Source organism: Aspergillus multicolor, assembly GCF_047715735.1.
Source record: "Aspergillus multicolor strain CBS 133.54 unplaced genomic scaffold BDW74scaffold_7, whole genome shotgun sequence".
In the NCBI taxonomy this organism is placed as follows: Eukaryota; Fungi; Ascomycota; class Eurotiomycetes; order Eurotiales; family Aspergillaceae; genus Aspergillus; species Aspergillus multicolor.
In genome coordinates, this window is record NW_027395958.1 from 934829 (window position 1) to 962621 (window position 27793).

At 49.7% G+C, this 27793-nt stretch overlaps 9 protein-coding genes across 9 annotated transcripts; 6 read left to right on the forward strand and 3 right to left on the reverse strand.

Moving 5' to 3' along the window:
- Window positions 1-222: 222 nt before the first annotated feature.
- BDW74DRAFT_190084 (uncharacterized protein) lies at window positions 223-4109 on the forward strand (the record flags this gene model as incomplete). The annotated part of the gene is made up of 7 exons (XM_073732107.1): window positions 223-1448; window positions 1502-1962; window positions 2010-2239; window positions 2607-2722; window positions 2789-3106; window positions 3155-3973; window positions 4025-4109. The coding sequence occupies 7 exons, from the start codon at window positions 223-225 to the stop codon at window positions 4107-4109; spliced, it is 3255 nt and encodes a 1084-aa protein (XP_073585813.1).
- An 89-nt stretch (window positions 4110-4198) lies between these two features.
- BDW74DRAFT_190087 (uncharacterized protein) lies at window positions 4199-5249 on the forward strand. Its single transcript, XM_073732108.1, has one exon. It carries the CDS (start codon window positions 4304-4306, stop codon window positions 5147-5149), a length of 846 nt encoding a protein of 281 aa, XP_073585814.1. The 5' UTR covers window positions 4199-4303; the 3' UTR covers window positions 5150-5249.
- Window positions 4897-7090, reverse strand: BDW74DRAFT_190089 (GMC family oxidoreductase; the record flags this gene model as incomplete). Its single annotated transcript, XM_073732109.1, has 1 exon — window positions 4897-7090. The coding sequence occupies one exon, from the start codon at window positions 7088-7090 to the stop codon at window positions 5213-5215; it is 1878 nt and encodes a 625-aa protein (XP_073585815.1). The 3' UTR covers window positions 4897-5212.
- Window positions 7091-8157: 1067 nt separating this feature from the next.
- BDW74DRAFT_176691 (uncharacterized protein) lies at window positions 8158-9619 on the reverse strand (the record flags this gene model as incomplete). The annotated part of the gene is made up of 7 exons (XM_073728697.1): window positions 8158-8247; window positions 8307-8451; window positions 8516-9008; window positions 9067-9129; window positions 9179-9218; window positions 9267-9322; window positions 9376-9619. 7 exons carry the CDS (start codon window positions 9617-9619, stop codon window positions 8158-8160), a joined length of 1131 nt encoding a protein of 376 aa, XP_073585816.1.
- A 2477-nt stretch (window positions 9620-12096) lies between these two features.
- BDW74DRAFT_167095 (uncharacterized protein) lies at window positions 12097-13355 on the forward strand (the record flags this gene model as incomplete). Its single annotated transcript, XM_073726655.1, has 3 exons — window positions 12097-12850; window positions 12905-13152; window positions 13212-13355. The coding sequence occupies 3 exons, from the start codon at window positions 12097-12099 to the stop codon at window positions 13353-13355; spliced, it is 1146 nt and encodes a 381-aa protein (XP_073585817.1).
- A 1793-nt stretch (window positions 13356-15148) lies between these two features.
- BDW74DRAFT_190093 (uncharacterized protein) lies at window positions 15149-17136 on the forward strand (the record flags this gene model as incomplete). The annotated part of the gene is made up of 2 exons (XM_073732110.1): window positions 15149-15634; window positions 15706-17136. Coding segments are annotated over 2 exons (1804 nt in total), but the record flags the coding sequence as incomplete, so codon positions are not given.
- Window positions 17137-17355: 219 nt separating this feature from the next.
- On the forward strand, window positions 17356-18546 carry BDW74DRAFT_150199 (uncharacterized protein). Its single transcript, XM_073723981.1, has 2 exons — window positions 17356-17748; window positions 17817-18546. Exons 1-2 carry the CDS (start codon window positions 17485-17487, stop codon window positions 18354-18356), a joined length of 804 nt encoding a protein of 267 aa, XP_073585819.1. The 5' UTR covers window positions 17356-17484; the 3' UTR covers window positions 18357-18546.
- BDW74DRAFT_167098 (uncharacterized protein) lies at window positions 18514-21068 on the reverse strand (the record flags this gene model as incomplete). Its single annotated transcript, XM_073726656.1, has 4 exons — window positions 18514-20401; window positions 20460-20515; window positions 20567-20773; window positions 20844-21068. 4 exons carry the CDS (start codon window positions 21066-21068, stop codon window positions 18514-18516), a joined length of 2376 nt encoding a protein of 791 aa, XP_073585820.1.
- A 453-nt stretch (window positions 21069-21521) lies between these two features.
- Window positions 21522-25213, forward strand: BDW74DRAFT_190098 (uncharacterized protein; the record flags this gene model as incomplete). The annotated part of the gene is made up of 5 exons (XM_073732111.1): window positions 21522-21711; window positions 21781-22388; window positions 22435-23101; window positions 23198-23641; window positions 25170-25213. 5 exons carry the CDS (start codon window positions 21522-21524, stop codon window positions 25211-25213), a joined length of 1953 nt encoding a protein of 650 aa, XP_073585821.1.
- Between the last annotated feature and the right edge of the window lie 2580 nt (window positions 25214-27793).

A 27793-nucleotide genomic window follows, 5' to 3' on the forward strand; every position in this document is an offset into this window, starting at 1 on the left:
TGGGACCTGATTGACATCAAGATAGGGCACGGCCGCCTGATATAGGGTTGGTGGAGCCCTCGGCCAAAAGTCAGGCTAAGTGGAGCTGTGCTTTATCATCATCGGCCAACTTGGCCTGTCATTTGTTCATTGGACATTGGTGGATCTTTTCATCAACTTTTTCGCCGAACATCGTCACCTTCTATAACTGCCGCCGCCGGCCTGGGTTTGCAGGTGGTCAGTATGGCTTCCCCGATCCGCCGACCGTATCGCTCGAAACGACACCCACCTTGCGACAGATGCCGACAGAAGAAGCTTCGATGTGATCCCGAGGATGAGATTGGCTGTCGGCGGTGTCAGGCGAGTGGCACGCTCTGTTCGTTCATCCGGCTGCAGCGGGCGGTTTCGATGCCGGTCGCTCTTGCCAGTCATGTTCCCCAGCACGTCTCCCACCCCAGTGTGCCGGTCACACCTGCTCCATACGTGCCACAGCCCCCTCAGCCATGGACAGCCGCCGTCGCCGAATTTCCTTCCCCGTCTTGTCAGCAATCTGTTCAGACACTGGACTTGCTCCCTGGCGTATCGGCACACTTGATCGGGAGCTCAGGCGAGTCGGACCCATTCCTGCTGCGTCACTGCAAGTTCGATGACTATGGCTTCCTGAACTTCGACCATGTCCGAATACGTAACGCTGGTGGGGTGCCGTGGAACGAGAAGATCCCCGTCCACTATCTTGTCACCGACGATGCTCTCTATGAGACCGCAGCGGCATCAACAAAAACTATCAGTCAATATGCATCGTCCCGCCAGCGGCTGGACGCTCTGATCCATCAGGACCATGGCCGGCATCTCTTAACCCTCTTCCTCACCCATGTCTGGCCCAGTTTGCCCATTGTGTCTGCTTGCATCACTTCAGAGGACTTGCGTAATATCTCTGTTCACCTTCTAGCTGCGATCTACGCGTCGGCGCTACCCTTTGTCAAATTCGACGAGTATCTATCCATAGCTTATGCGTATCGACCACCACCAACAACGCAGCTCTGGCGACTCGCCCTTGATCTCATCCTCGAAGAAATCCACAGACCTCGCCTTTCCGTGCTCCAGGCGGGTCTCCTATACTTACACCGACCGTCAGAGAACTCGCAGGAAACAGCCCTTGCTGATAGTCCGTTCGTTTGGTCATTTGTCGGGTTGATGGTCGGTCTTGCCATGTCCTTGGGCCTGCAGCTGGAATGCCGACCGATGGGCATGCCGCTATGGGAACGACGCCTTCGTAGACGACTCTGGTGGGCGATCTACAGCGAAGACAAGTGGCGAGCTCTACTCATGGGACGACCACCGTACATCAACGAGTACGAATGGGACGTCACAGACATTGACGACGACGACTTCGAAGGAGCGCCATCAGAGCAATTCATGCTGATGGTAAAGTTGGCACGGATTGTCGATGAGATTCAGAGCACTCTGTAGTACGTCCTTGCACCCTACCCAATGGTATGTCGCCATGCTAACCATCAACAAGCTCTCTCCGCGCTGCTCAACGGCTGTCCTCAAACTTCGCGGAGTCATTGCAGGTCTCGCGCATTCATCTCCGAAAGCTCCAGGAATGGTTCTCTCTACATACAAGGGCAGGTGAGGGCACAGGAAGCCCTAACCTATCCACTTGTCTCCACTTCCTATACCTTGTCCTTGAAGTCTTCATTTTTCGGGCCTTGCTCCGCCCTATGGTCCCTAATAAGCCCCCTCCGCGGCTCATCGACGAGACAGGGAATATCCCTCTATTCCCGGACATCAATTTAGACGACTACCTGGCACAGATTCTTGGCGACGAGGGCACAGCTCCTGAGATCCCAGCGACCACAGTAGCAGCGGACGATAGATCAGTGCCCATGGTGCTGAATGCAGCTGAGAACTGCGTGGCAAACATGTTGAGACTGGCAACCAACATGAACGTTGTGGAGATGGGCTCGTTCTGGTACTCATGTTTGTTCCTTCCATCCCCTTTACTAGTCGAGAGCTAATATCTTTAGGGTGCCGAATTGGCTTTGCGACCGTTAGTAACTTCATGCTCCTTCTACTCGTCCAGGCACCCAGTAAAGAGCACGCCATCCGTGCGAAGAGTTTGGTATACGGTTGGCAACAGGCACTGCGCAATCAATGTAGGGGATGGGACATGATGGACCTGGGACTCGTACGGCTAAACGGACCGTTGCGGATGGGACTGGGCAATGTCTTTTATCTTCCGTCGCATGTTCAAGAGGTCATAGATACTGCAGGTTAACATCACGAGGAAACCAAGTCTTATGTGTACGAAAGAGATGGGGCGACCAGTGTCTAGCCCTAAACCCGTAGTCACTCCTTACCCAGTAAGCTCAACCTCGAACTTCATCTTGCCACTGCAGAAATTCAGTCAAATGTCAGGCTTCCTTAGGACCATGTTCTATTTCGGAAAATACTGATAGGAAATATAATCGAGTTCGCCGAGCACTGCTTGCATCCACCTGTTGTCGGAAGGCGCATTTCGCGCGACTCCACCTGTCCGCAGAAGGCGCCGTACATTTTAAATCGTCGGCTGTAAGCTGCAGAGTTCGACCAAGTCCCTTTTACTTCACTAACAGCTTATCAAGATGAGACTCAGCAAAATCCCCAAATTTACCCCCTCCGGCCTCCGCATAAACCAGTCCCGACTATGGGAAACCCTCCACGAGACCTGTAAATGGGGCGCTGCGCATCGGTGGGGAGAGTAAGTCGCCCCTACACTCCATGTATTCTTTTACTTGACATGCAATACTAATGAGGGACCGAGCAGGGGTACAACGGATACCGGCATGGCGCGGCTTACACTGACCGACGACGACGCCCGCGTGCGCCGCTGGTTCGCAGATGAGGTGCAGAAGCTCGGTTGTTCGCTGGCCGTAGATCAAATGGGGAATATGTTTGCGCGTCAGAAGGGAAGGCTAGGCTCGAGCAGACCTATGATCGCGATGGGGAGCCATTTGGATACACAGCCGAGAGGTGGCCGATATGATGGGATTCTGGGGGTTGTTGGGGCGCTTGAGGTCCTCAGGACCATGAAGGAGAGTGGGTTCCAAACGAACTATGATGTGGGGATTGTGAATTGGACTAAGTATGCTTTCGTTGACCTTACCTTGTTGCATTGCTGATGAGTTGGCAGTGAGGAAGGCGCGCGTTTCTCCAAATCCATGTGCTCGTCGGGTGTCTGGGCTGGTGCCATCCCCATCCAGGCAGCGTGGGATCTGCGCGACATTCAAAATGACCGGGTTACTCTACGTTCGGAACTCAAGAGACATGGGTATCTTGGTGATATCCCCTGCTCGCATGAGGCATACCCTCTCGGAGCCCACTTCGAACTGCACATTGAACAGGGCCCAATCTTGCCTGAGACCGGCCGCTCCATCGGAGTTGTCATGGGCGCCCAAGGCTACCGCTGGCTCAAGTTTACAGTGACCGGGAAAGACGCACACACTGGAACAACACCGCTCAGTGCACGGAAGGATCCTCTTCTTGCAGCGAGTAAGATGATCGTTGCGAGCAACGAGATAGCCAAGGAGCATGGCGCGCTTGCGTCGACGGGTATTCTGAAGATCCCAGACAACTCCTCAACCAACACTGTCGTCTCGGAGGTGGTATTCACACTCGACATCCGACACCCCGACGATGCGGTTGTGCACGCTGTGGAGGAAGAATGTCTGCAATCCTTCAAGGCCATCTCGACCGAGGATGGTAAAGGGGTTAGCATGAACTGGACGGTTGACACCGATTCACCGGCAGTTAAGTTCCATCCCGACTGCACCAACTCGATCAAAGCTGCCGCTGAAGAACTAGTTGGCAAGGAAGGCTGGATGGAGATGACAAGTGGCGCGGGTCACGATAGCGTCTATACGAGCCGCCACTGCCCGACGGCCATGATCTTCGTACCGTGCCGCGATGGTGTCAGTCATCATCCGACTGAGTACTGCGCACCGGAAGACTGGTAAGTGTGTCGTTTAGCGATCGACCCCGCTCGAAGCTGACGTGGATACAGTGCCCTCGGTGCCCAGGTGTTGCTGGAGAGTGTTGTGAACTATGATCAGGCTCTCGTGGAGGGAGAGGCTGGACAAAAGCAATAACCAGGTTTGAGAAATGCAATTATATAGTCATTTATAGATTCTGGTTGGATAAGACCGACCTATTTCGCCACATCGTCGGTCTGATCAAGGCATGATCGAGGCATGATGTCAACCCGTCAGCATCTCATAGACCCCAACCTCAGCACAATGAGACGACAACAAAGTCACCATCAAACAAATTCACCTGATTCAAAATGGCTACACTCTCCAAACATCGCATCTCCGTTCTGGGCCCTGTCCATCCTCCCAAACTTGGTAGTCTCCGAGTCAAAGAAGTGGACGCACATCCGGTCGAAATCCCAGTGCACGATCCACTCGACCACAAGGCCCCAGCAATTCTACATGAGCCTCGAGACTACGACCCCAGCGAAGCGCGGAATGCAGCGGTGATCTTGATCAGTGGTGCAGGCGGAGGAGTCAGCGGTCCATCTGGCATCTACCCCAGTCTGGCAGACAAACTCGCCATCCTTATCGGCATCCCCGTCGTTCGTCTTGATTATCGCGTCGCAGCACGAACAGAGTACTGCGTCCCTGATGTTGTTGCAACCATGGACTACTTACAAGAGCACTACGAGTCCACCCGGTTTGTGGTAGTTGGGTGGTCTTTCGGCGGAAGTCCTTGCTTTACGGTCGCAGCACAGGAGCCGGAACGCGTCTGCGGCGTTGCAACAGTTGCAAGTCAGACTGCACAGACGTCCGGTGTCCGCAAACTCAGTCCCAGACCAATGCTTGTGCTCCACGGCAGCGGAGATACCTGTCTATCTCATCGGTGCTCCGAGTCGCTGTACAACCAGTACGGTGAGGACGGGTCGCGCGAGATCAAGATCTTCAAGGGCGATAACCACGGCCTATCGAGGAATGCGCCTGAGGCGGAAGGACTGCTTCTTGTTTTTGCTGCGAAGACTCTGGGTTTCCAAGAGGAATTGACAGCTGCCTCTCTGAAAATTGCAGGCCAGGACTGGGTAGGGAGTGAAGGCGAGAGGGTGTTGGAGATGCAGCAGGGACATGATTTTGATGGCGGAGAATCTTTGAATCGCTGACACATGATGATAAATTTATGTAAACTATGTCCATCGTCGCATGGTATAATATTTCGCTCAACATTACCTCACTGGTAGAGTCTCTTTTGCAGCTTCGAGGATCACCTCTGTCGCCTTCTCACTGATCATGTAGATCGGAAGTACGGGATAGGCACCCGGAACGCGAGGGAAGACCGACGCGTCGACAACACGCAGTCCCTTGACGCCGCGTACGTTGAATTTGGAGTCGAGACAGGCCATGGGGTCGTCATCCGCACCAATGGCACACGCACTGGATGCATGGTGGGAGAACGCCTTGTCCTTGATATCCTGTTTGACTGCATCGCTACCCTGAACAGCCGAGCCTGGATTCTCCTCTTCTTGTTGACCAAAAGCGTCGGAAATCTTGCTACTGGCGAACATCTTACGCGCGGTGGCAATCCCCTCGGCCATTGCACTGAGGTCATGGTCGGCATCATTTCGAGGGTCAAAGAAACGAAAGTTAATGGCCGGTCGCTGGCGGGGGTCACTTGACTGGAGAGTAACTGTCCCAACTCGCTCGTTGCGTGGGTGCACCTTGAGCACATTCCAGCAGAACTTGTCAAACGTAGTAGAGAATGCTTGTGAGTAACCAGGGAAGAAGCCAGTAAAGGAGATCGGCCCACCGAACAAGAATAGATCATGGCAGGCTTCAGAGCTGACCGCAGATTTCTTCTTAATACCGAGTGTCTCCCCGTTGGACTTGAACGGCCCTGAGCCGTCGGTCACCCACTGACGCAGAAAGGGATCACCAGCTGCGCCGAGGAGGGAGTTTGCAAGGACAGAAATGTTCTTCGGGGAGCGCGATAGAACATGCGTTTCGTAATTGTCTTGGAGGTTTGTCCCAACGCCGGGCAGATCCGCTACGACCGGGATGTCGAATTTCTGAAGTTCGTCCTTCGGTCCAATGCCGCTTAGTTTGAGCAGCTGCGGTGTGTTGAACGCTCCTCCAGCAACAATGACCTCCCGGGTAGCGAATTCTTGTTTCACTTCGGCGTTCGTCTTGGGATCATATATTGGGGCCGCTTCGTAAAGTCCAGCGCCGGAAAAGAATTCCACTCCGGTCGCTCTCGGCGTCGAGGCTTTGGCGTCGAACAGTACCTTGGTTGCGAGCGAGTGCGTGCGGATAGTCAGAGGGTACTTCTTCGACCCGTCCGGGTTCGTCGCGTTGGCCGTAGCTATGAGGTATTGACGAGGGCTGCTACGTCGGCCGTTCTTGGTCATGGCCAGGACCATTTCGACCACCCCCTCGTCCCCATGAGAGTCGGGTGCATTGGCGTCGTAGATCGCCTTTGGCGGATTGCCATTTTCCGTGGACGGGCCAGTGTCGAGTGCTGCTTCGAGGAATGGCTTCATTGAATCCAATAACCCAGGATCGGGATGTGAGGTCTCCAGGTACCCGCCAAAACCGTGGCCTGGTGTGCCTGTTTCGAGGTAGCCGCATCGTTCGACCCGCTCGAAGTATTTCCTCATTTCCTTCGGTTCCCATGAGCGGTCCTCCGTCAGTTTCGCGATATGCTCCCAATCTTCGTCCGGCGGCAGGAACGTCATCATCGCATTATGCATCGTACATCCACCGATTGTAGCGGCCCTGGGATAGTAAATCCCGTTTTGTTTCGATCCCTCCGGTGCATCCGCGCCTGTTCCGATGAAGGTTGTTCCATCCGGCGTTGTCCAAGTCATCTTCGGATCCCTCGCCGCTTTCTGCTCGCCATCGTAGTGCTGGACAAAGAAGTCCCACCGGATCGCCGGGTCTTCGGAGGAGATGGTGTGGAAGGCAGGAATCTGGGTATGCAGGTTTTCGCCCTGGTCGTCGCCGGCTTCGAGAAGGAGCACTCGGTGTCCATGGCGGGCTAGGTTGGCAGCCAACGGTCCGCCTCCTGCGCCAGAGCCGACGATAATGTATTCGTAGTTCGATGCCATCGTGACTGATCGCGACTATGCGTTCCGTGGTGGATGCCCTGGCGCGACCGTAGATAAGCCCGGCCGTAGATCGTGATGACAACATGACGTATCTTAATGGCAAATGCCCAACGTCAACGATTGTAACAAACCAGGGACCGGAAATACGGATAAAAAAAGGTGGTACCTTGCAGCGAGCCAGTGCCAACGGACGGTGGCCTTGGAGATGAGGAGCGGATACGGCCATGGTCAGCTAGCCAGTGTCGAGTCGGCCCTCCAGCACGGAGCCATGAGCGGACTACAGCAGGTCGTTTCATAGAAACACTGGCACAAGAAATCAGATCATAACAGAGCGAAAAGACGGGCACGGAGAAAAGAAAGGACTGATGGTGAAGGTGAAGAGAAGATGTGGAGAAAAGCGTGAGCCCGGGCGACGCTGAAGATCGGAGAAACGTCAGGGGATATGAAGCCTTTGAACCGTACTAGCTAGGAATACTGATCGAATACTAGGTATTATATAGAAGGTAAAGAGCGTGCTGAATTCTTCTAATCCTAGGAATTCTTAAGGGTTTTTATATGCAAATGTAGAAGTGCTGCAAGGAGTTTGTATAGCCGAATCCTCCATTCACCCTTCGGGAGAATGGCTATAGTCAATTCGTCTGGCTCACGAATTCGGTAGTTGGAGGCCTTGAATTACTAAGAATTCTCCACCTCAGCTGACAGGGGAGCTTAGGCACGTGACCATTGCCGTGACGCTTCAAGAACCAAAACCCTTCCCCATTCTTATTCTTCTTGTCCGGGATAAGGGTCATCGTACGTTGTTGCATACCCTTTTGGCAAGTCGAAGAACTCCTGTTGTACTTGTAGCATCTATCAGTTTGACTCGACAATTCGCCACCGTCTTTGCCGACTACGATACCGTAAGGTGCACATATATATTCTTGGAGTTACGTTGGATTCTTTCGTCGGTATCGTTTTCTTGCTTTGCGGGGGCTAGGCTTATATTAACTAGGGCAAGGCTGAAACCTGTACACAATCGTTCCGAGGTTTTCATACTATCAATTCACGTATACCTGGCAGAGTCTATACTACGCGAGGCCGACCTTCCTAACAACAAAATACGTGGGCACAACAGCCAGACCCCAAAGCCCGAAATTGACACCGAGAGCGGCAATGAGCTGCCCACAATCAAGCTTAGCAAGGGAATCGGCCAGCGAGGTTGATGTAGGGTACTCACCGGTGCAGAGGTTGAACTGAGCCCAGAGGCCACAGCTCCCCCGGCAGCTTCGACTGCACGGACAGTTGATGTTAACCGGATGACATCCGCAGGGTCTCTCGCTACGTAGCCAGCGAGCCAGTATCCGTAGTTGTATGCAAGTGCACTGTATGGATCCATTAGTGGTTCTGTAAAGCTGGAGCTGGAAAAGAGAACAGGGATAGACAAACAAATTGACCTGCATCATAATATAGAATGCCCAGCCTCGACCAAAGCCGCTGTCGACCCAGTCGAGGTTTGGTGGGTTCAGCTCGTAGCTATGCTGCACGACAGCTCCCCAGATCCACGTTCCGCCGAAGAGTGCCATAATGAAGATGTACGCGTATCGCGCGCGTTGGTTGAGACTGAACCGATGCCAGTCAAGAAAGCTGCCGAAGAAGAAGTTGGCTGTGATTTGGGCCAATGCAGAGATCAGGGAAGCGAGTGCTCTGGCACGTACGCTGAAGTAGAGGGTTAGGTACGAGCTAGCGTACGAGAGGAGGAAGGTGGCGTAGAAGAAGAAGGGGATCAGCAGAATGAAGTCTTTACGAATTAAGATCTTGAGGACCTCCTTGAGCTCCTGTAGTGTGGGGATTCGATCAGCCGTTTTGACCTTTTCTCCATCTGCTCTCTGGACCTTGTCCGCCGGTGACAGGAGTAGCGCAACGAAAGGCGCGATGCATTCTGATAATAAACATCAATATAAATACATTAACAACGGTCGGATATAGAGCAGACTCACGGAGCGCCGCGAAAACGATATACGTTCTCCAGTCGAGTTTTCCTGTTGTTTTGCCCGAGTAGTCTGGTTAATGGTTAAGGTTATGGATTGCAGATGAGTAATTTTAACTTACTAAAAGCGAGATTGATGATGCCGCCGATGATCGACCCGCCCTGGGGAAGTGTCAGCTAGAGAAACTGTCGATAGAGTCGTCGTCGTACATTTCGATACGCCAACCAATACGCCAGGTATCGTCCTCGTTGAGACTCCATCGGGTCTGTCCGCGGTGATTAGCAAGAAACCCCTTGCAGTTGTACTAGGCGCACTTACAGCTGATCATGATGGAGCCCTCCGCAGCCCAGAAGACACCGGCCGTGATACCACAAGCGGCCGCCCCCAGGTAGATAAACCATTCGGTTCCGTATCGGTTGTTGGTGTAGAGTGAAGCGGCATAAATGCAGTAGCCGGTCGTGCCAAAGATGAGTGCATTCTTCAAACCAACACGGTTGGCTACTAAACTTCCCGAGGCGCATGTCACCACCATCATCACGTTAAGCACAGAGTTGGCGGCCATGACAAGATATCCGTGCCTTCCAGCGCACCCACCGCCTTCGTCTTATGGGTGCGCCACGCATTTTTCGTAGTCACGCATTTTTTGTAGTTTTCAAAATTTTGAAGTCTTTCAACCCATACAGCCGCACAACATGTCTAATCCTCATAAAGATTATAAAACCCGATTAAGCAAAGCCGTCGCTATCGCCCTATCCAAAGAAAAACTAAACATCGCGGAAATTACGCGAGAATTCGCGGTGTCTAGCACGACAATGCGAAGCCGGATTAAAAAAGTGAAAACACTAATAACTCCCACTACAACAAAGAAAAATACCCTACAGCCGTATCAGGAGAAGGCCTTGGTCAACTAAATTATAAAAATGCAAGCTTAAAACCTCCCGCCCACTGCTTCTATTATAGAGGCGTGGGCAAACCAGGCGCTTGCCCGCGCGGGGTCTCCGGATAAGAAGGTTAGCAAGATGTGGCCATATCAATTTAAGAAGCGCGTACCAGCACACCTAGGCCTTGCGCCGGTGAAGCAAAGGACTAAAGAATTAAGGCATATCCAAGCGGAAGACGCAGGGCTTCTAGAGCACTGGTATTATTAGCTAGAAGTTCTTTTCCGCGGTGTTCCTGCCCGCCTTGTATATAACTTTGACGAATGCGGATTTTAACCAGGCCAGGGGCGGGCTTGCAAGGTCTTTGGTGGATTAAACTGCCCTAATCTTACAAAGGGCGAGCGAGGTGAAAATATCACTGCGGTGGAGTGTATTTGCGCTGACGGTTAGCTTATGGATCCGTTCTTTATCTTTAAAGCAAGCGGAAGCCATATGGAGTGCTAGTATCAAGGCAGCAAGGCCTTACCGGCTAGTACTATTACTGCGATCTCACCAAACGGATGGATATTAGATGAACTCGCGCTTGGCTAGCTAATTTAATTTAACCGGGCTATAAAGGAGCGTACACGAATAAATAAGAAGCGCTACTTAATATTCAACAGCCACGGCTCGCACTTCACACTCGAATTCTTATAATACTGCAAGGATAATAACATTATTCCCTTTAGATTCCTTCCTTATTTAACTCACCTTTACCAGCCGCTTGACGGAAAGCCGTTTCTTAATTATAAGCAATAATTCCGGCTTCTAAATAATAACTTATCATTCTGGGGTGGTAGGCCGTACGGGAAGACCGAATTCCTAGAAGTTATCGCACCAGTACGCGCGAAGGCATTCTCACAGCAAATTATTTAAGAAGCGTTTAGGGATCGCGGAATCTGGCCGGTTAATAAAGTGTAAATTATTAAGCAGCTTTATAATAAGCTGGTAATCCCTAATATATTTATACCGGAGCTCCGCAGGAGTTATACACCACCTTTACTACTATCCTCCAGCGTTAAGAATAGTCCTCCAGCAACAATTAACGCGCTTATAAGGAATCAGGCAAAGATTATAAAGGATGTTACCAATATCTTAGATAAGGCAAGGCGGAATTTAACCAAGATCTTTTAACACCAGATGTCGAAGCTGGAGGAGTTGCAAATAACGCAGGAAGCAATTTGCAAGATACACGCCGCGCAAGAGCCTTAACACCGGAATTATACTAGGCGTCAAGTTAAACCGCTATCCTAGAACGGGATTATAAAGGTTCGCGATGCAATTCAGTCAATTAGTGACTGTAAAGCCAAAAATCGCGCGGCGGAGAAGAGGAAGCTGGCAAAGCAATTTAAAAAAGTTCATGGATATAAGCCCACCCAGCGCCCGCAGGAGAATATTTAGCAGGCAATTAAGAATAAAAGACATGCTATAAAGGTAGGAAAAGACTTTTGGATTAATAAATAATTGTATTTATTGTTATATAGCCTTAAATTTCAAAAAACTACGAAAAATGCGTGACTACAAAAAATGCGTGGCGCACCCATAAGACGAAGGCGGTGGGTGCGCTGGAAGGCACGGATACGGAGACTGTTGGCCACCGGCGCCCGTTGATTGCATGGCATTGTAAAGACCCGGTGCCAGGAACGCACAGAGACCGACCACGGTCGCCTGAAAGAAGACCTGCCGGTAGAAAGGGTGTCGCTTGTCATTGCTGTCGACATCTTGAACATCAGCAGAAACTTCTGTGGCGCCCATTGCTGCGAGTATCCCCCAAGTCCTCTCTGCGTTTTAAGGTTATGTCGCAACTAGGGATTTTATAAGTAGTCGACCGATAGCATATCCTTGCAAGCACGTTATTAATGCCTGTGGTCGCAAATAGTGGACCCTTTACCCATATTGCAGTATCTCCTTGTGTTCATACCCCGGGATTGGCTGATCCTTGGATGTTGTGAGTATGGCGGGCATGGCGTGCTGTTGACTCCAACTACACCCCCCGTCATGCGTCGGGGTTACCCCGACATCGACTGCCTTCTACGCAGATGAACAACCGCGTTTTCTCTTCAGTCACTCTAGGTGCCTTTCGACGTAGCGCCCAGTACCAACCCAACCTCAAGCAGTCATCATGACTTCAGCCGACGCAAATAACAAGCAGACATCATTCGAACCATTCGACTTGGATGGCCAGAGAGATACCAAAGCCTTTGGCCTGAGTTGGTCTGCTCCCTTTCCCTTGGCTTTGAAAGCAATCGATGTCAAGACGACTGCTCAAGCCGTCTCAGCAATCCGCAAATTTACCGAATCAGGCCAATTGAAGGATCTGATAAAGCATCACGGCGGCGCCATCCTAATCCGGGGGCTTCCCATTCGGACTGCTCACGAGTATAGTGAAATAGCACACGCATTTGGATTCGAGCCTCATACAGAGGTTGGCAGGCCGCCTATACGCACTGTACTGGCGCCAAACGTCAAGACTGCAAATGAAGGCCCACCCGAGCTTCCCATCTGGCCGCATAACGAGTACGGATGGTCAACTATCAACCCTTCTTGGCTTACTTTCAGTGCTTTGAAGATCCCATCGTCAGGTGGAGAAACGCCCATTACGTCGTCTATCTATATTGCACATCTACTTGAGAAAGTTGTACCCGAGTTCTTAAAACATCTGAAGAGGCTAGGGGCTAAGTATACGTATCGCTATACACGGACCACGGCGGCATCCAATACAGGAAATAGCGTCCGTGGTGCATATGGACAGCACGTCACGGACGACGATGATGAACAGACCTTCCGCCAAAAGATTGAGGACGAAGTAAGACGACATAGTGAGAACTTTGAGTGGCACGAGGATGGCAGTTTGAGTGTCACGCATGTTGTACCAGGTAAGGCCCATATAACCCTCCACATACCTTGATACCTTGTCTGACCCGAGATAGCGATTCGCCTCCACGAGCCAACCGCCGCAGCGGTTTTCTTTGGAAATATAACCTCTGCATGGGGTCGCAGTCGACACCACGGAGCTACGAAATATCCTTTCCGCGGTGACGACGGGTCTTATCATCCGCCCCCGCAGTTTGGCGACGGAACGACGATGGAGGTTGAGGATCTCGATACCTTGCTGAACATTGCTGAGGAGGGTGCGGTCATGGTCAAATGGGAACAGGGAGATATGGTTATAGTTGATGTATGTGGACCTTATCCCTCGTCGTGTAGAGATAGTACTAACTATGCTCCGCTGCACAGAACTATGCAGTACAACACTCCCGGCAGCCCTGGGAAGGGGACCGACAAGTCCTGGCGGCTCTGTGGGATGACGACGAAGTACGAATTCGGGACTATCCCGAGGGGGCGGCACTTCTAAGAGATAGTCCGAGGAACCCTGCATAAAAAAACATACGGGGCCTAGATTGACACGCTGAAAATTAATCTCAGAATTCGTGCTGTAGTCGATGCGATGTTCAGTTAGGGCGAAGTGGGCCGCTCGTGTCAAAGTGGCAGTGCTGAAACCCTAACTGTGACTTACGTTCAACTTCTTGCTCATTAGAAAGTGTTCTCACTGTTATCGTTCACGGTGTATATGAACTCGATTTCAAAAACAGAAATGGCCACCAACAAAGTCCTCCTCCCCGAGCTCCTGGAGCAAATCCTACCCGAACTCCCCCGGCGGGATCTTCTACTCGCGCAACGAGTCAGTCGGACATAGAACCAAGTGATCGGCAACACGAAACATCTCCTAGAAAAGCTCTTCCTCCGCCCAGCAACAACATGTCTGTAGCCTGAGCCGAAGCCGGATATCGAGGTAAACCCGCTCTTCCCGCCATTTTTTGCGTAGTGGGAGAGGACAACGGGGTAACAATGTTGACGATCATGTGGACTGTTAGCTGCTGGGTCAAAATACGTTAAGCGCAGGGGCATTGAGTCTCTAAAAGAGCAAGAATGGTATACATCCGAGAACAAGAAAAAAGCCGTTCTGCGCCCGGATGCATCGTGGCGACGAATGTACCCCTGCAACCCACCGGGGCGAATCGGGGAATTCGAGATCCACCTGGGAGGATGCGGCTGTTATAGCGACGGCATGGAAGCTCACCTGACGGCGGAACACGATCAAGAGAACCTCGAGTTTGAGGCGAAGATGGGACTAATCTGGGACACGGCCATGTTTATCGTGGATGACTTTCCAATAGGTCAGTTCCGGGTTTCGTGGTTCAGGAGAAGGGAATACTTTGACGATGACGATAACGAGAATGAGAATGAGCACGGAGACGAAAAAAAAGAACGAAGAGGAGGATGAGGACAAAGGCGAACACAAAAACGAAGGTGAAGAGGACGAGGAAGACGACGAGGAAGGCTACAACACCAAAGTGGATAGAGAGACCAGGTATCTGGAACTGCGAGTGGACACTGCACGTTCCTGGGAGTGCTACTGGCCCATTTGGGAGCCGTGCGTGTTCAAGATTGTCGATGGAGAAGGTCTAATTGAGTATGACTTTTATCGACAGCGCAGGAGGGGTGACAATACGCCTGTCAGTCTGTGCCCAAAAGAACCGGCGGAGGATGCTTCTAAGGCTGCTGCTGATGTCGGAGATGAAGAAGATGACTCAGAAGACGACTCCAGAAGCAGCGACAGTGATAGCGACAGAGAAGACTGTGTGCACAGTGATACTGAATACAGTGGTAGAGCGTCTTACGGATAAGTGGGATAACATTGTATGTAGTTCCAAGTATAGAAAGGAATGGTTCTTTACAAGAAACAACCCAGCCCCATTGATTCCTGAAATACGCGGAGGGGGACGGGATACGCGTGGCAGAATTCTTGAGGTTCATCAGATGCTTTTCAGATGTCCAGGTAACAAGGTTTCCACCGATCTAAGATACATACAGTCGGTGATCGAAGCGTGGGCCAATGCAGGTCAACACGCTCCGTCCAATCATAATACAGCTCAGGCGCGCAAGGACCATGTACCGGGAGACAAGGGCACTGCCAAGGAGATTCAGGGTCGAAAAGTACAAGAATTCTCCAATCAGAGAGAGGCAGAGAATAGTGTTAGCGTGGTTGCCCTGCACTGCCGCGCTCTGCAGCTGCTATTTAAGCCGTCCAGGCTGTGTCGTCGCCGTCTTAGAAAGTATATAGGGACGAGGAGGAACCCCGAAGAATCATGGAATACACAAACGTTCAGCAGCATGGATCAATCTACTAGATATGGCCCTGTTTCCGACCGAGACTCCGACCGCGAGTCCGATCAGCATGCCGCTACCCAAGACATTGAGTTATCCCCTCCTCCCAGATCCAATGGTCCCCCGGCGCAGTGGGGGATAGGCTGGCAGTGCCCGACCATGATGATCGGCTTTACTCTGTCTGGTGCTCTACTGGCCCTAGGTCATCATTTGTACTATTACAGCCTCGACAACACACTGGTAAGCTCCACCGACCAGCAAACGTGGGCTATTCGCATCGGCACGGGATTTGCATTCCTGGTCAAGGCGTCGCTGGTGTCCGCTGTTGGTGTTGCAGCTGTACAAGAGATCTGGGCTGTTCTTCGCAAGAATTTTATTAAGCTTCGTGGCATCGATGGCATGTTCGCTGTGCTGACCAGTCCGCTTGCGTTCCTCGTGCCAGATTTATGGATGTACGCGAAGATTTTGACGATCATGGCCCTTATCTCATGGTATGAATTCCATTCCTTTATAGTATGATTGCTCTTTACAGCTCTTTCTGACTTGTATCTACCATACCTAGGCTCATACCATTAACCGCAGTCATCACACCTGCAACCCTATCTGTCCGTCTCCTTTTAACAACCAACATCACCAATGCCCGCGTTCCCGTCGTCGACTTTAGCGACGACTCCTTCTGGCGCTCTTGGGTGACAGAAACTCCCAAGGGTCAGATCGACACGCCCTCGCCAGCCATCATGCGGCTGCTGGCTACGACTGCATCCTCAATGGACGTGACTCCATTGTCCCCACCGTTTCCGAACTCATCTTATATCCTCGAGTTCTGGGGGCCATCGTACGACTGCCGTGGACTAAGCGAAGCCGGTGAGAACAGGTTCCGGAATTCAACCGGCGGCGACGAGGGCTCATTTCGCGAAGTCTGGAAGGAGCAAATCGGCCTTGAGGAATATTGGTGGTACAAAGGCTACCCCTATAATCGGAACACAATATTCGTCTATGCCAAGGGCAACAATCCGCTCTGGGACGAGCAAGAGAGCGACGGCCAGACAAGGCTCGTTTGCCAGCTCTGGAACACCTCATATGTGGCGCAGTTAAGTTATACGGACGGCGAGCGTACTCTGACACCCCTCTCAACAGAGCTGATTGCTCCATCAAACTTCACCACTGCCGAGGGCTCAAACGCCACGATCATGGACCAGGGCCCCGACATTAACGGCGGGTTTTACCTAATGCACCTGTTGTTTGGGTCCCTGTTTGGCTTTGAGCTGTGGAGCATGGACCCGAGTGCTCTGATGATCAACCAAGCTGGCGTCACGATCATAAGCCCTCTATCGCCTTTGCAGACGGGGCTGTTTGGTTGCGCCGAGTTCTGGAATACTACCGAGTATAAAGACGTCCTTGGGGATGGCGCTGCGACGGCAGCCATCTGTCGGAATAACACCCTCGCTGCAGCGATAGCAGATCTCTCGCGGAATTTCACGTACAGTCTGCTCAGCATGAACACCGCCAACACCATTTTCCCCATCAACGTCTGGAGCGCGCAGAACTTTTACAGTTACAACGCCAGGAATCTCTTCGCGGCCTATATGACTGGGCTGGGTGCTACAATAGTCTGCGTTATTATCGGGCTTTTGGCACTCTACAAAAATGGTGTCCCACAGAGCACGACGTTCTCCAGCGTTCTGATGACCACTCGGAATCCGGAACTCGACCGCCTCGCCGTGGGACATTGTTTAGGGGCTGAAGACTCGTGGAGCCAGGACGCTGGTCAGGTGCGGCTTCGGTTCGGGGAGCTTGATGACGCTGGGAGTCACAGACATGCAGCATTTGGGACGAAGGGGTCGGTTGCGGCGCTATCTCGAGGGGCTGATTATTACTAGCATAGATAATGGCGGTCGTGTCAGGCAGAGACTGGCAAGTATTAGATTGTTGTGTGTTGTTATCGTCAAAGGGGCTTGCTTGTTGCATCTGATGTATTTTGTTGATCCTTGTGAAATAGGAAAACATGCCGTTGGCTTTGCTAAGAAGATCCCTAGCTATACCCCCAGTAGCTTAGGGTTACTTTTGAAGCGGCGCCCTAAGAAGGCGCCCGGTGGGGTTAGTTAAAGATCAGATGATTTAGCACGCAGGCGATGTAACCCTGTCTAATTCCTTCCGTTGCCTAACTGTCAAGAGCATCAAATCTGCTTCTTCTCTCTTTTGTTTCATTCACAAACAAACGACCACGGCCACTTCCTCCCAATCCACGACAACCAGCCGTGCCTTGCTCCCCGGTTCCAGGTCTTCCCAAACCAAGTACCCAAGTCCATACCCACAAACCTCACCACTCGCCATCAAGGATATGTTATCCCGCGCTAGGAGAGTGTTGCGCAAGCTCCGCGGTGGCAGTCGCAGCAGCCGTGACAGCGAGCCCGCGCTACCAACGCCGGCCACGACGCCCAACAGCGAACCCGTTGAACCCCCTCATCCCGCCATCCACATGAGCGATGCAAAGCGGTTACCCTCCGAGTATACCATCAAGCCTCGTTCCATTTTGGGATACATACACCTGGAGATTCTGGTCGCGAATGCCAAAGGCGCCCCTGACAACCACGGTCTGTATATGGTACGTACCCACCCACCATAAAGTGCTTCGTTTACCGTCCGCCAAGCTCATAAAGCGCGGGTTCTTAGCTACTTATGAGAGAGAAGGATGGGAATATTTTCGACCCTTACTGCAACTATGAGACGGATTTCTTTTATGACAGTTACATCTACCAGGTGGGTTTCATGCAGGGGCCCAGCGGCGATTGGCCCTACACAGCTATGCTGGAGGCCTTTCAGCATATCTGCCTTGTCTTCACGTACGACGCTTCGTCACGGGCGTCGTGGGATGAAACGGTCGCCGCTTGCGAGAGGCTGCACAGCCGCTGTAGAGACAAGGTCCTTCCCTTTCTGGCAGTAGTCATCGCCGCCATGGATAAAGGAGAAGGTGAACCCTCCGTGGCGCACGAGGAAGCCGAGGCGTTTGCAAGGCAGCGGAACTGGCGCTTTATCAAGGTCTCCCCGGTCACGGGGCGCGGCCTTTGCGATCCCATCTGCTCGCTGGTTGAGCTGGCGCATCCCGCTCGGAACCAACATATCTTACATGAACAAGGTCGACCCCAGAGGCGCGAGAGGGCGCTGGCAATTGCCGCGTTATTTCGTGAAGATCCTGGCCATGACCCGGTTTAAAACTGGTAAATGTGAAGAGCGTTGCAACCCTAATCACCTAATTGCGCGGCTGCCTTCCTACAAAGACGTCAAAAAGCAGATGAACTCTGGGCAGGGGAAGCCACAGCTAAAAGGGCACAGAGTCAAAGCTAGATATTTTTGGTTGGATATACTGTACTTAAATAGGGGATATAAAAATCGGGCTTGTCACAACCTTCGCTCCACTCCATTCCGTCCCAACAAAGTAAACCGCCCTCACTGTCTCAGTGGTTTCACCCAAAGTCAGAGTCCCTTCAACTCGCCGCGGGAGGTCAATATCGGGAATTGCCTCTACGCGGATAAATAAATCTGCGCCGCCTCGGATCTCAATATCCTTGCCGCCAGGTTGCAAGGCTTCCTCCCAGGAAACCTTAAGCTTGAATGTCGGTTGCGCCTTGTGTGGGTTTCCGGCTAAGGCATCGCCAACTTTGACATAGCCACCGATGCAACCTGTGATTGTCACGGTTGGTTGACTACTTCCCGCGTCGTCTAGAAGGATATGTACGCCGTCGATATCACCGCTGGTCCTGCTGTTGAAGGATACCGTGCGGCTGTCAGTCTCTTTCGCGTAGTCCTCGGGGTTATCCGCGAGCCCGCCAAACGGAACTACTCGTTTAATGGAAGAGACCATGTCCGAAAGCGTGATTGTCCCGTTCCAGATCGCCTCGCGGTATCGGTCGTACACTCTTGCTCCACCCCATGTCACACGCACAATAGTGGCAGGAGCCTGAGACTCGCTCCAGAAGTGCCGAGACCAGATCAAGCCGGATGCATCAAAGGCTTCAATCGTGGAGAACCCCCGGTCCCCGAGGAAGTGGTACTTCAGCTGGACATGCTCAGTCCTCGGTACTGTGATTTCATCCCCCTGCTGCGCAGATCCATCCGCCGTGGACAAGAGACCAACCAGGCGCTGCCCCGTCGTGGCAAAGGTCCGCCGCGCACGGAGCGTCTTCGCGACATCCCCACGCGTTAACGTCGGTGCCAGAATCCCTGTCAACCCGCCGCGTGTCCCAAAGACTGCGGTCCCCGGGACGCCACCACCGCAGCGCCCGCGGTGCTCGTCTGAGTTCGCGCACACCCCCAGCTTCCACGCCCGGCGAACAGCGTCCTGCAGCAACCACTCAAACTGGCCCCAGGCGCTCCCGATTTCGACCAGCCGCTCAAGCTTTGGGTGGTGCCATGCCAGGTTGCACCGACGGCCGCCAACATGGGGGACCAGCAGATGCGTCTCTGCATCCGCCGCATTCGTCGCGTAGACTTCATCCAGAGGCCACGCACCAGGAACCAGATCCTTGGGCCCATGCTCCGACCACTCAAATGACCTCGCCACATTGCCGTGCCTGTTAAACGGGAACTCCGGCGTCTGCGTCTCCGGGTCTCCCAGAAAGACAACGTTATGGTCCCCTCCGGCCGCCGAGTTCCCGCACCACTCGGTGCCCGGGAAGATGACGAATCCCCCGGGCTCGTTCAGCGACTTAATCAGCCGATTTGTCTCGTCCCAATCCTTTTGCGTGATTTGGAAATCGTTGGCCGTGTAGCCGAGGACGTCGAGGGCGGCGATGTCGCGGCCGTATGAGAAGCTGTAGCTGGAGGACTCGGTGCCGACCGTGTCGTCCGAGTGGACGTGGAGGTCGCCATAGAGAATTTTCGGAACTGAAAGATTGGAGGAGACGGTGAGGTGCGTTAGGCTGGATGCGATGGTGCTTCCATCCTCTGCTGCAATACTGACATGGATCGTGTATTCGCCGTCGGTGGCCAGGGTCAGCTCTGAGAAAATGGCATTCGTCCAGCCCTGCTCCGGGACTGCTGCCTCCTGTTCAATCACGGCCGTGGACTCAGAAAACACGCGCAGCTTAAAGACGAAGCCTGTTAGGTCGCGCGTCACATTGCCCCAGATATCCTCCGCGTGAGCATGGATTGCGAATGGCACATCCGGCCGCACCAGCCGCGGCGATACAGTCTGCACGCGATGCACCGGGCCTGCCACAATGTCCCACGGGATGTCCGGCTGGATAGGGGCAAAGCGTCTGCGTAAACGAATTAGCTCAGCCCCCCTCTGACCTCAGTGATTGAACGTTGACTCACGAAGTCCCAACGGGGTCGATGTAGAACCGCCACCGGAAATCCTTCTCCACGAACGTCTGTGCTCTCGTGCCCCTCCCTCAAAACCGCCGGTCACCGAGTCGAATCACGATCTTATCTCCAGGGTTTAAGTAGCCATCATGGATGTCCACGATGACGGCCTTTTGGAAGGGCCGTTCGTGGCCTTTTTGGTCGAACCGGATACTCAGACTCTCCACCGTGGCAGGCGTCTGTCCCGGGAAAAGCTTGTTTGGAACATACTCGGCGCTCACGTGGTTGTCCTTGGTTTTGTCTGACGTTTGGAAGAGGGCCCAGTCCTAGTTTCCCTTGTCAATATGCGATCTTCCAACTTGGCTGCCACTCCTCGAGGTTATAAGGGCAACGGACAGAATAAAACTTAAAGGTCCCTTGGATCCAAGCGCCATCTGCCAATCCGGACGCACCGACCTCATAGTCCAGAAGGATTTCTGTCCATTTTCCAGCGACAATGGAGGATACGTTTCTGGTTACGCGGCCGACGAAGGGGAGGCCCTTGGTGTACTCGTAGAGTCCTTCGGGAGCGAAATAGTCGCCCAGAAGGTCTTTGCGCTCCTCGGCAGTGAGGTACTTCATGGCTAGCTTGACGCTGGAAGTACGGAAGCTCTGAGGGATCTGCTGCAGTGTTAAGGGTATGCCGTTAAGCTGGAGTCGAAAGGGACACTGTGGGGATCGCTGTCTTGCGCCATCGCTGGCCCAGATAGCATCACCCAAATCCTCCATCGCCTGACTCGACCATGTCCACTATTGGGCATCCTCGGACTCGCTGCTCCACATACGAAGTGTGAGCGTCTGGTCTGCTTGATCGATAATGCTTACTCCAAATAGTTGGAGACTATTGCGCCATTACCACGCGGCATCTCAACATCGCGGACCTGCGTGTACCCACTCCGAATACGTGATCATTGTGAGGATGCAATTTCACTGCAAGTAGATCTCAGACTAATATGATTTCTGCGTCCTGATCGTATTCTATTCTTTTGTTTCCCAAGCCTAGTCCTGCCCTAATCCTTTACAGTACTGACCATCATGGCCCACATCCAGGCGTTGAAGAAAAACGTCCGTAACGACCCTAACATCACCAGATTTCTCAGTGTCGCCAGTTGCAGCTTGCCAAAACTACCCAGGGCGACAGCAAACTATGTCGCCGCAGAGGCTCCGATCGCCCAGTGGATAACTGGGTATTCGCCGTCGTGGCTCTGGGGTGACCTGGTAGCAGGTGAGATACATTATACATTTCATACGCAATCTCGATAGAGTGTCCACTAACCCCAGCACTACTGACCAGGGATCACTATCGGTATCCTCCTTGTCCCTCAGTCCCTCGCCTATGCCAAAGTTGCGAATATCCACGCCCGCTATGGCCTTAATTCCAGCTGGCTGCCAACGCTCTTCTACACCGTCATGGGCACGTCCAAAGACGTAACTGCAGGCCCAACAGCCATCATGGGCCTTCTGACGGGGGAAATTGTCACGGATCTTGTGGGGGAGGGATACTCGGCCCCAGTAATTGCCAGTGCCGCCGCATTCTGGGTCGGTGTCTACTCGTTGCTTCTCGGCCTGCTGAAACTCGGATTCCTGCTCGAGTTTATCCCTCTCCCGGTGCTCTCGGGGTACGTATCTGGGGCAGCAATTGCAATCGTGCTTCAGCAGTTTAAGGCGCTGTTTGGACAGGAGAAGACTGGGGATGACACGGCAGGCGTCATCCGGGTTTTCTTCCAACGCCTCCCAAACACAAACTGGCGTGCATTCCTAATCGGGTTCTCCGGGATCGTCCTGCTACTCGGCATGCAATTCGTCGGCCGCAGATGGGGCAAGAAGTATCGCAGCCTCTGGTATCTCTCCATCTCCCGCAACGCGCTCGCCCTCATCCTCTTCACGGCGATCAGCTACGCGGTGAACAAGTCTCGCCCCGATGACCCTCCTCTTCGGCATCTCCCAGGTCACAGGCGCCGGGATCCTCGCACCAAAGAAACCCGACCGTGCCCTCCTCGTCAAGACCGCGGGCCGAAGCGTCGCTGTCTTCATCGCCGCAGCGCTCGAGCATCTCGCCATCGGCAAAGCCTTCGGCCGCCGGCACTGGTACGTGATTGATCAAGACCAGGAACTTAACTACATTGGCCTCGTGAACCTCTTCGGCAGCTTCTTCACTTGCATGCCCGTCACCGGTGGATTCTCGCGTACGGCAGTCAACTCCGAGTCCGGGGTCAAGAGCCCTCTAGGCGGTCTTGCAACGACGGCATGTGTGCTCGTGAGCATCTACAAGTTGACCCATGCATTCTACTGGATTCCGTCGGCCACGCTCTCGGCGATTATTGTCGTCGCCGTGTGGCAGATCATTCTCCCGGCGCGTGTCTTCTGGCACTATTGGAAGACTTCGTTCGCGGATTTTGTGGGCAGCATGGTCGCTTTTTGGGTTACGTCGTTTGTGGATGTCGAGATTAGGATTGCGGCGGCGGTGGCGTATAGTCTGGTCTATGTCCTGCTGCGTTTGGCGTTTGTTAATGTGACCATGGTCACAGGGGAGAATCCGGGCACTCTTTACCCTGGTTCTTCGTCTTCGGACAGCGACGACTGCAGACAGGATGCACCGCTATCCCCACCCGAGGGTACAATGATCTTCATGCTCCGCGACTCGATCCTTTATCCGAATGCATCCAAGGCAGCCCGGCAGATAACAAACTAGATTTACATGTATAGTTCAGGTCTGCACGAGTCAACGCCTGCATCCTTGGTGTCAACACTCGGGCCGGTGGAGAAGAAACCACAAGATAGACTGTGGAATGACACCAAAGCGCGGCACATTGCCAACCTACGCCGCGAGGCCGGTACAGTCAGTGCTACAGATACGCCTCTGGCGCATGGTACCGCGGACTCCATATCACCCGAATCAAACCCCCGCACGCTCCCGCGCCTGTACACCGTCATAATCGATATGACGCGCGTCACGCACGTTGATACCACTGGGATGCAAGCGCTTGCAGATGTTCGGTCTACTGTTGAAGATTGGTCGGGTCCAGACGCGAAGTTAAGATTCGTGGGATTGAATGAGAGGGTCAAGGAGCGGTTCCGCCGCGCCGAAAGCTGCTTTCTCTCTGGAGAGGTTGGAGAGGCAAGGGATGGTGGGTACGTGGTCTTTGAGGTTGCAGGTCGGTTAGACTCGTCTTTAGCGTCGGGCGCCCCGAAAGGCGCTGACTAAGTAAAGTGACCATCACATGATGGGCTCTCTACCCCTTACCGGTCTACTCGGCCTTTTAAGTCACCTTACCTCTTTTAACTACTTACTATCATGATAGCCACCCGCCTACCACAGCTTCTCTTAAATAAATTGTAAGTTTATTACTTATTAATAACTATATAAGCAATTAAAGTAATAATAATGCTAATATCTAGTAATAAAAGTGGTAGCTGGTACAAGTATAATATAGTAAAAGGCCTTCTTAACCCGCCCTTTTATAACCTGATTAGTCCTTATATTACCTTACTTTAGCATTTTTATTCCCTTACTATTGTCCCATGAAACTGGTTCTTAACCGTTTCGCAATTGCTTAGGATAAAGACGGATATGTAATAATTTTCTATAGTGAAAGATTCTGCTGGGTGCCTGACTATTTTAATGTTATAGTAAGTACTATTCTAACTAGTTGCTTAGCATTTGCTAAGTGCTTAGCAACTGCTTGGTAGCTAGTCTTTACTTATTACTTTATATATTTAAGATATCATGTATATAATAAGAGAATAAAAGTTCCGGTATAAATTAGGCCTAAGTACTTTATAAGTAATTATTAAGTAGTTCTAGTGCAGCTTGCTATTAATTTCAAACTACTTATATATGTATATATATATATAGTAGCGTAAAGCACCTCGTCCGGCACTTTCTTATTATAACGCGTAATTAGGAGAATTAGGTAATAGTAGCTAAAGGTCCCTTATATATTATATATATTATATATAATACTAGAGTTAGCTAATTACTGAGTACTTACTAACTATTTTATAAGTGGTTTAGGCATTATTCTAAAGCCGGCGTTGCCTTTTTATAAGGTCAAGCTCTAGCCTTTTATTCTCTAGCTGTTGCAAGCGGACCCTCTCCTCTTTTTCCCTAATCTTTGCCTTTAGATTTTGTAACTCAAGCTCCTGGCGGCGCTTATCCAGATTTAGAAGATTTAATAAAGCAACTCTTCGAAGACCCTGAGTAGATTAAATTAAGCTAGGTGGCTTATAAGCGCGTGAAAACTATTTAATAAATAGTAAAACTTACTAAGAATTACTAGTCCGTGTTGCTAACTAAGACCGTGAACATGATTAACTTTAAGGTAATATAAAGCGCTGGTGTTTCTGACTAACTAGAACCAGTAAGTAAGTGCTTAACAAGTAGTTAATAGAATTAACTAACTTTCTTAACACTAGTCTTGTTTATAGCTTTTTCTTATATTTAACGTGCGCCATAAATAATAAATATTAAAGTTAGTAAAATTATAATACTAGAGAATATTATCCTTGTTAAGCTTTGCAGAACTAACATTAATTAGCCTTAAGTATTTAAAAAGTGCTTAGGAACTACTTACTTCTTAACTGTTTTTACTAATATTAAATATCTCCTAGATATATTAGACTTATGATAAGACTGCTTTACTATATTTATATAATTATAAAGTAGCTAATAATATTTAAAAGAAATCTTAAAGCATGCTTTATTTAGCCCTGCTTTAATAATATAGGACTTTTTATATATTACCTAGTCCTGTACTAGCTTTGCTTCTTTTTTTATTAACTAGTTAGCAAGCGGTTCCTAAGCACTTAATAATTAGTAAATACCTATTATTAAGTCTAGTAGTTTATTGTATCTTTCTGTAAATAAATATTTTAATAAATTTATTATTCACGCCCAGAGAGGTATTCCTTGATTTTTTATTTTAATAGCTTTTAAAACTATTTATTAAAAATAAACATGGTAAAAAATAATTAAATATTCTAAATGCCATGCTATATCTTAATACTGCGGGTTAATTTTAAAGAGATATTAACCAAGGCCTAAGCACTTAGCAAGTGGCTATTAAGTAGCTTTTAAGTACTTACCTGTGTATTACTTATTATTTATATCCATAATAATCCCATGTATTCTAGTTGCATGAAGGTGATTAAAAAGAACTGGCTGCCGCGAGACCTTATAAAGTAAAGCAAATGCTTGCTTAAAAAGTAAGTGGTACCCTCTTGTTATATCCTTAGTAGTAAAGACACGGAGTAGAGTAATAACTAATAATTTAACAGTTAGCAATTACTTAATAACTAGTTAATTAATACTTACTTTTACTTGGTTTAGGTAAAAATATTGCAAAGAGAACCTTATTTATATTCTTAGATTAAATTTGCTTATAGGACATATTTACCTTAAAAGAAGATAGCTTGGCTAAAAGCTTAATCTGTTTTATAAAGGCATAGAAAACCATACTATTATTAGAATTATAATAGATTTCTTGGATATATTCCTATAAAATGGTAAGTACTTGCCAAGTGCTTCCTAAGCAGTTTAAACCACTAACCTTAATGTAATGGTTAATTTGTTATAGGCAAATTAGACTGTTCATATCTTGGCCATTAGGATATAAAACTAAATGTTGTTTCTTAATAATAGCTGTAATCCGGTCTTTATTACAAAAGCTCAAGTGTATCTCTGCTAATGTAGAAGCACCATACTATTAGCAAAATGCCTTAAGCTGTGGACTTCAGAGAAAGTGCGCTAAGAAACACAACTAATAAGTAAGTAGTTTCTAATAATTACTAAGCAGTTACAGAGTACTTACCTGTTATAAGGCTTGTATCTTGCATTTAATAAATAATCTCCTTAATCCCTTGTAAGATTCGCTCTGGGGGCCGTGTAGGTGGAGGAGGAGGATGGCTGTGTATATTATGTAATATAAATAAGAAGTATAAACAGTGATTTAAGTCCACTAGTACTAAAGTATTAAAGATTATATCATACTTTATATACTTTAACCGGCCTGGGCCTTGCGGATAATCTTATTCTACGTAGAACTGGTTAACAAGTGTTTGGGAAGCAGTTAGTATATACTTATAATAATATTCTTATCTAGATACTATTAGCTTAAACATACCACACTCCTTAGTTAGCGCTAGGATCCCTTTATTAAAGAGATTCTTATAAAATTATAGATTTAATACAGTATAACCTTAAATTATCCCATGATAATGCTTAGTTAGAAGCCCATGGTTTTTATTAGCACACTTAATATAGGGTGCATGTTTATTAAGAATATTTTATAAAGTACTTAGCAAGTGGTTACTAACTGGTTCCCGAGCGCAAAGCTTAGACTTACCGGGTATGGGTAGTGTTTAAAGACTGGCTTGCATGACAAAAGTTAATTAATGCAGGCCATGCTTTTAGCAAAAAGTTTAGTCTTTGCCTAATAAAAACTAAAAGCAGTTAACCAGCACTTATTTAATAATTTAAATAAAGCATACCTATATGTATTTTGCCGTGTAGTATCTGTCTCCCTAAACTTCACCTCTTGCTAAGACTCTTGAATTATATTCTAAGTAGTCTTCTTTATAAAGGTATAATAGCAAGATAAAAGTAAAGGGCTTAGGTATTTATATATATAGATACCTAAATATCTCCATGTTTATTTTTAAGCATGGTATAATAAGAATAAGTAATATAAAGGCCGCTTAAGTCCCTAGGTTTACTTTTTTATATATTAAACCTAAGTGCTTAGTAAATAGTTACTAACTACTTAGGAAGTACATACCTTTTATAAAATCTGCTTTATTGCAGGTTGGGTTTAATTTACAGAGGTAATAATATTAGTATAGCCTTAAATATATATTATTAAATACTCTGGTAGGTCTTTAATATATTTAATATATAAAGTTATAAGGGGAGATGTTTTAGCACTAGTTAAAGGAACCGGCACAGAATATTATTATAAGGAAACTAGTTAGTAATAGGTTATTAACTAATTACCAAGCACTTAAATACTTACTTTAATACCTTTGTCATCCTCCCTTTCTAAAGTTTTATTAGTATTAATAATTATTAGTGGGCTAGGGTCCATCTTGCAAAGTACTTAGGGGTTAATAGTTAGTTACCAAGCAGTTACTAACCACTTGGGAAATTAGGAATAAAAAAAACTTAGAGAGCAACGCATGTAGGGTAAATAAAGGTAAACGGAATTTTAATGTTTGTGTATAATATTTATATGGGTCGCGAGACCCGAAATGCTTACTCATGAGCTTGGCGCTCACATGATTCGAGGTATGGGTCGCGCGCCCCTACGGTT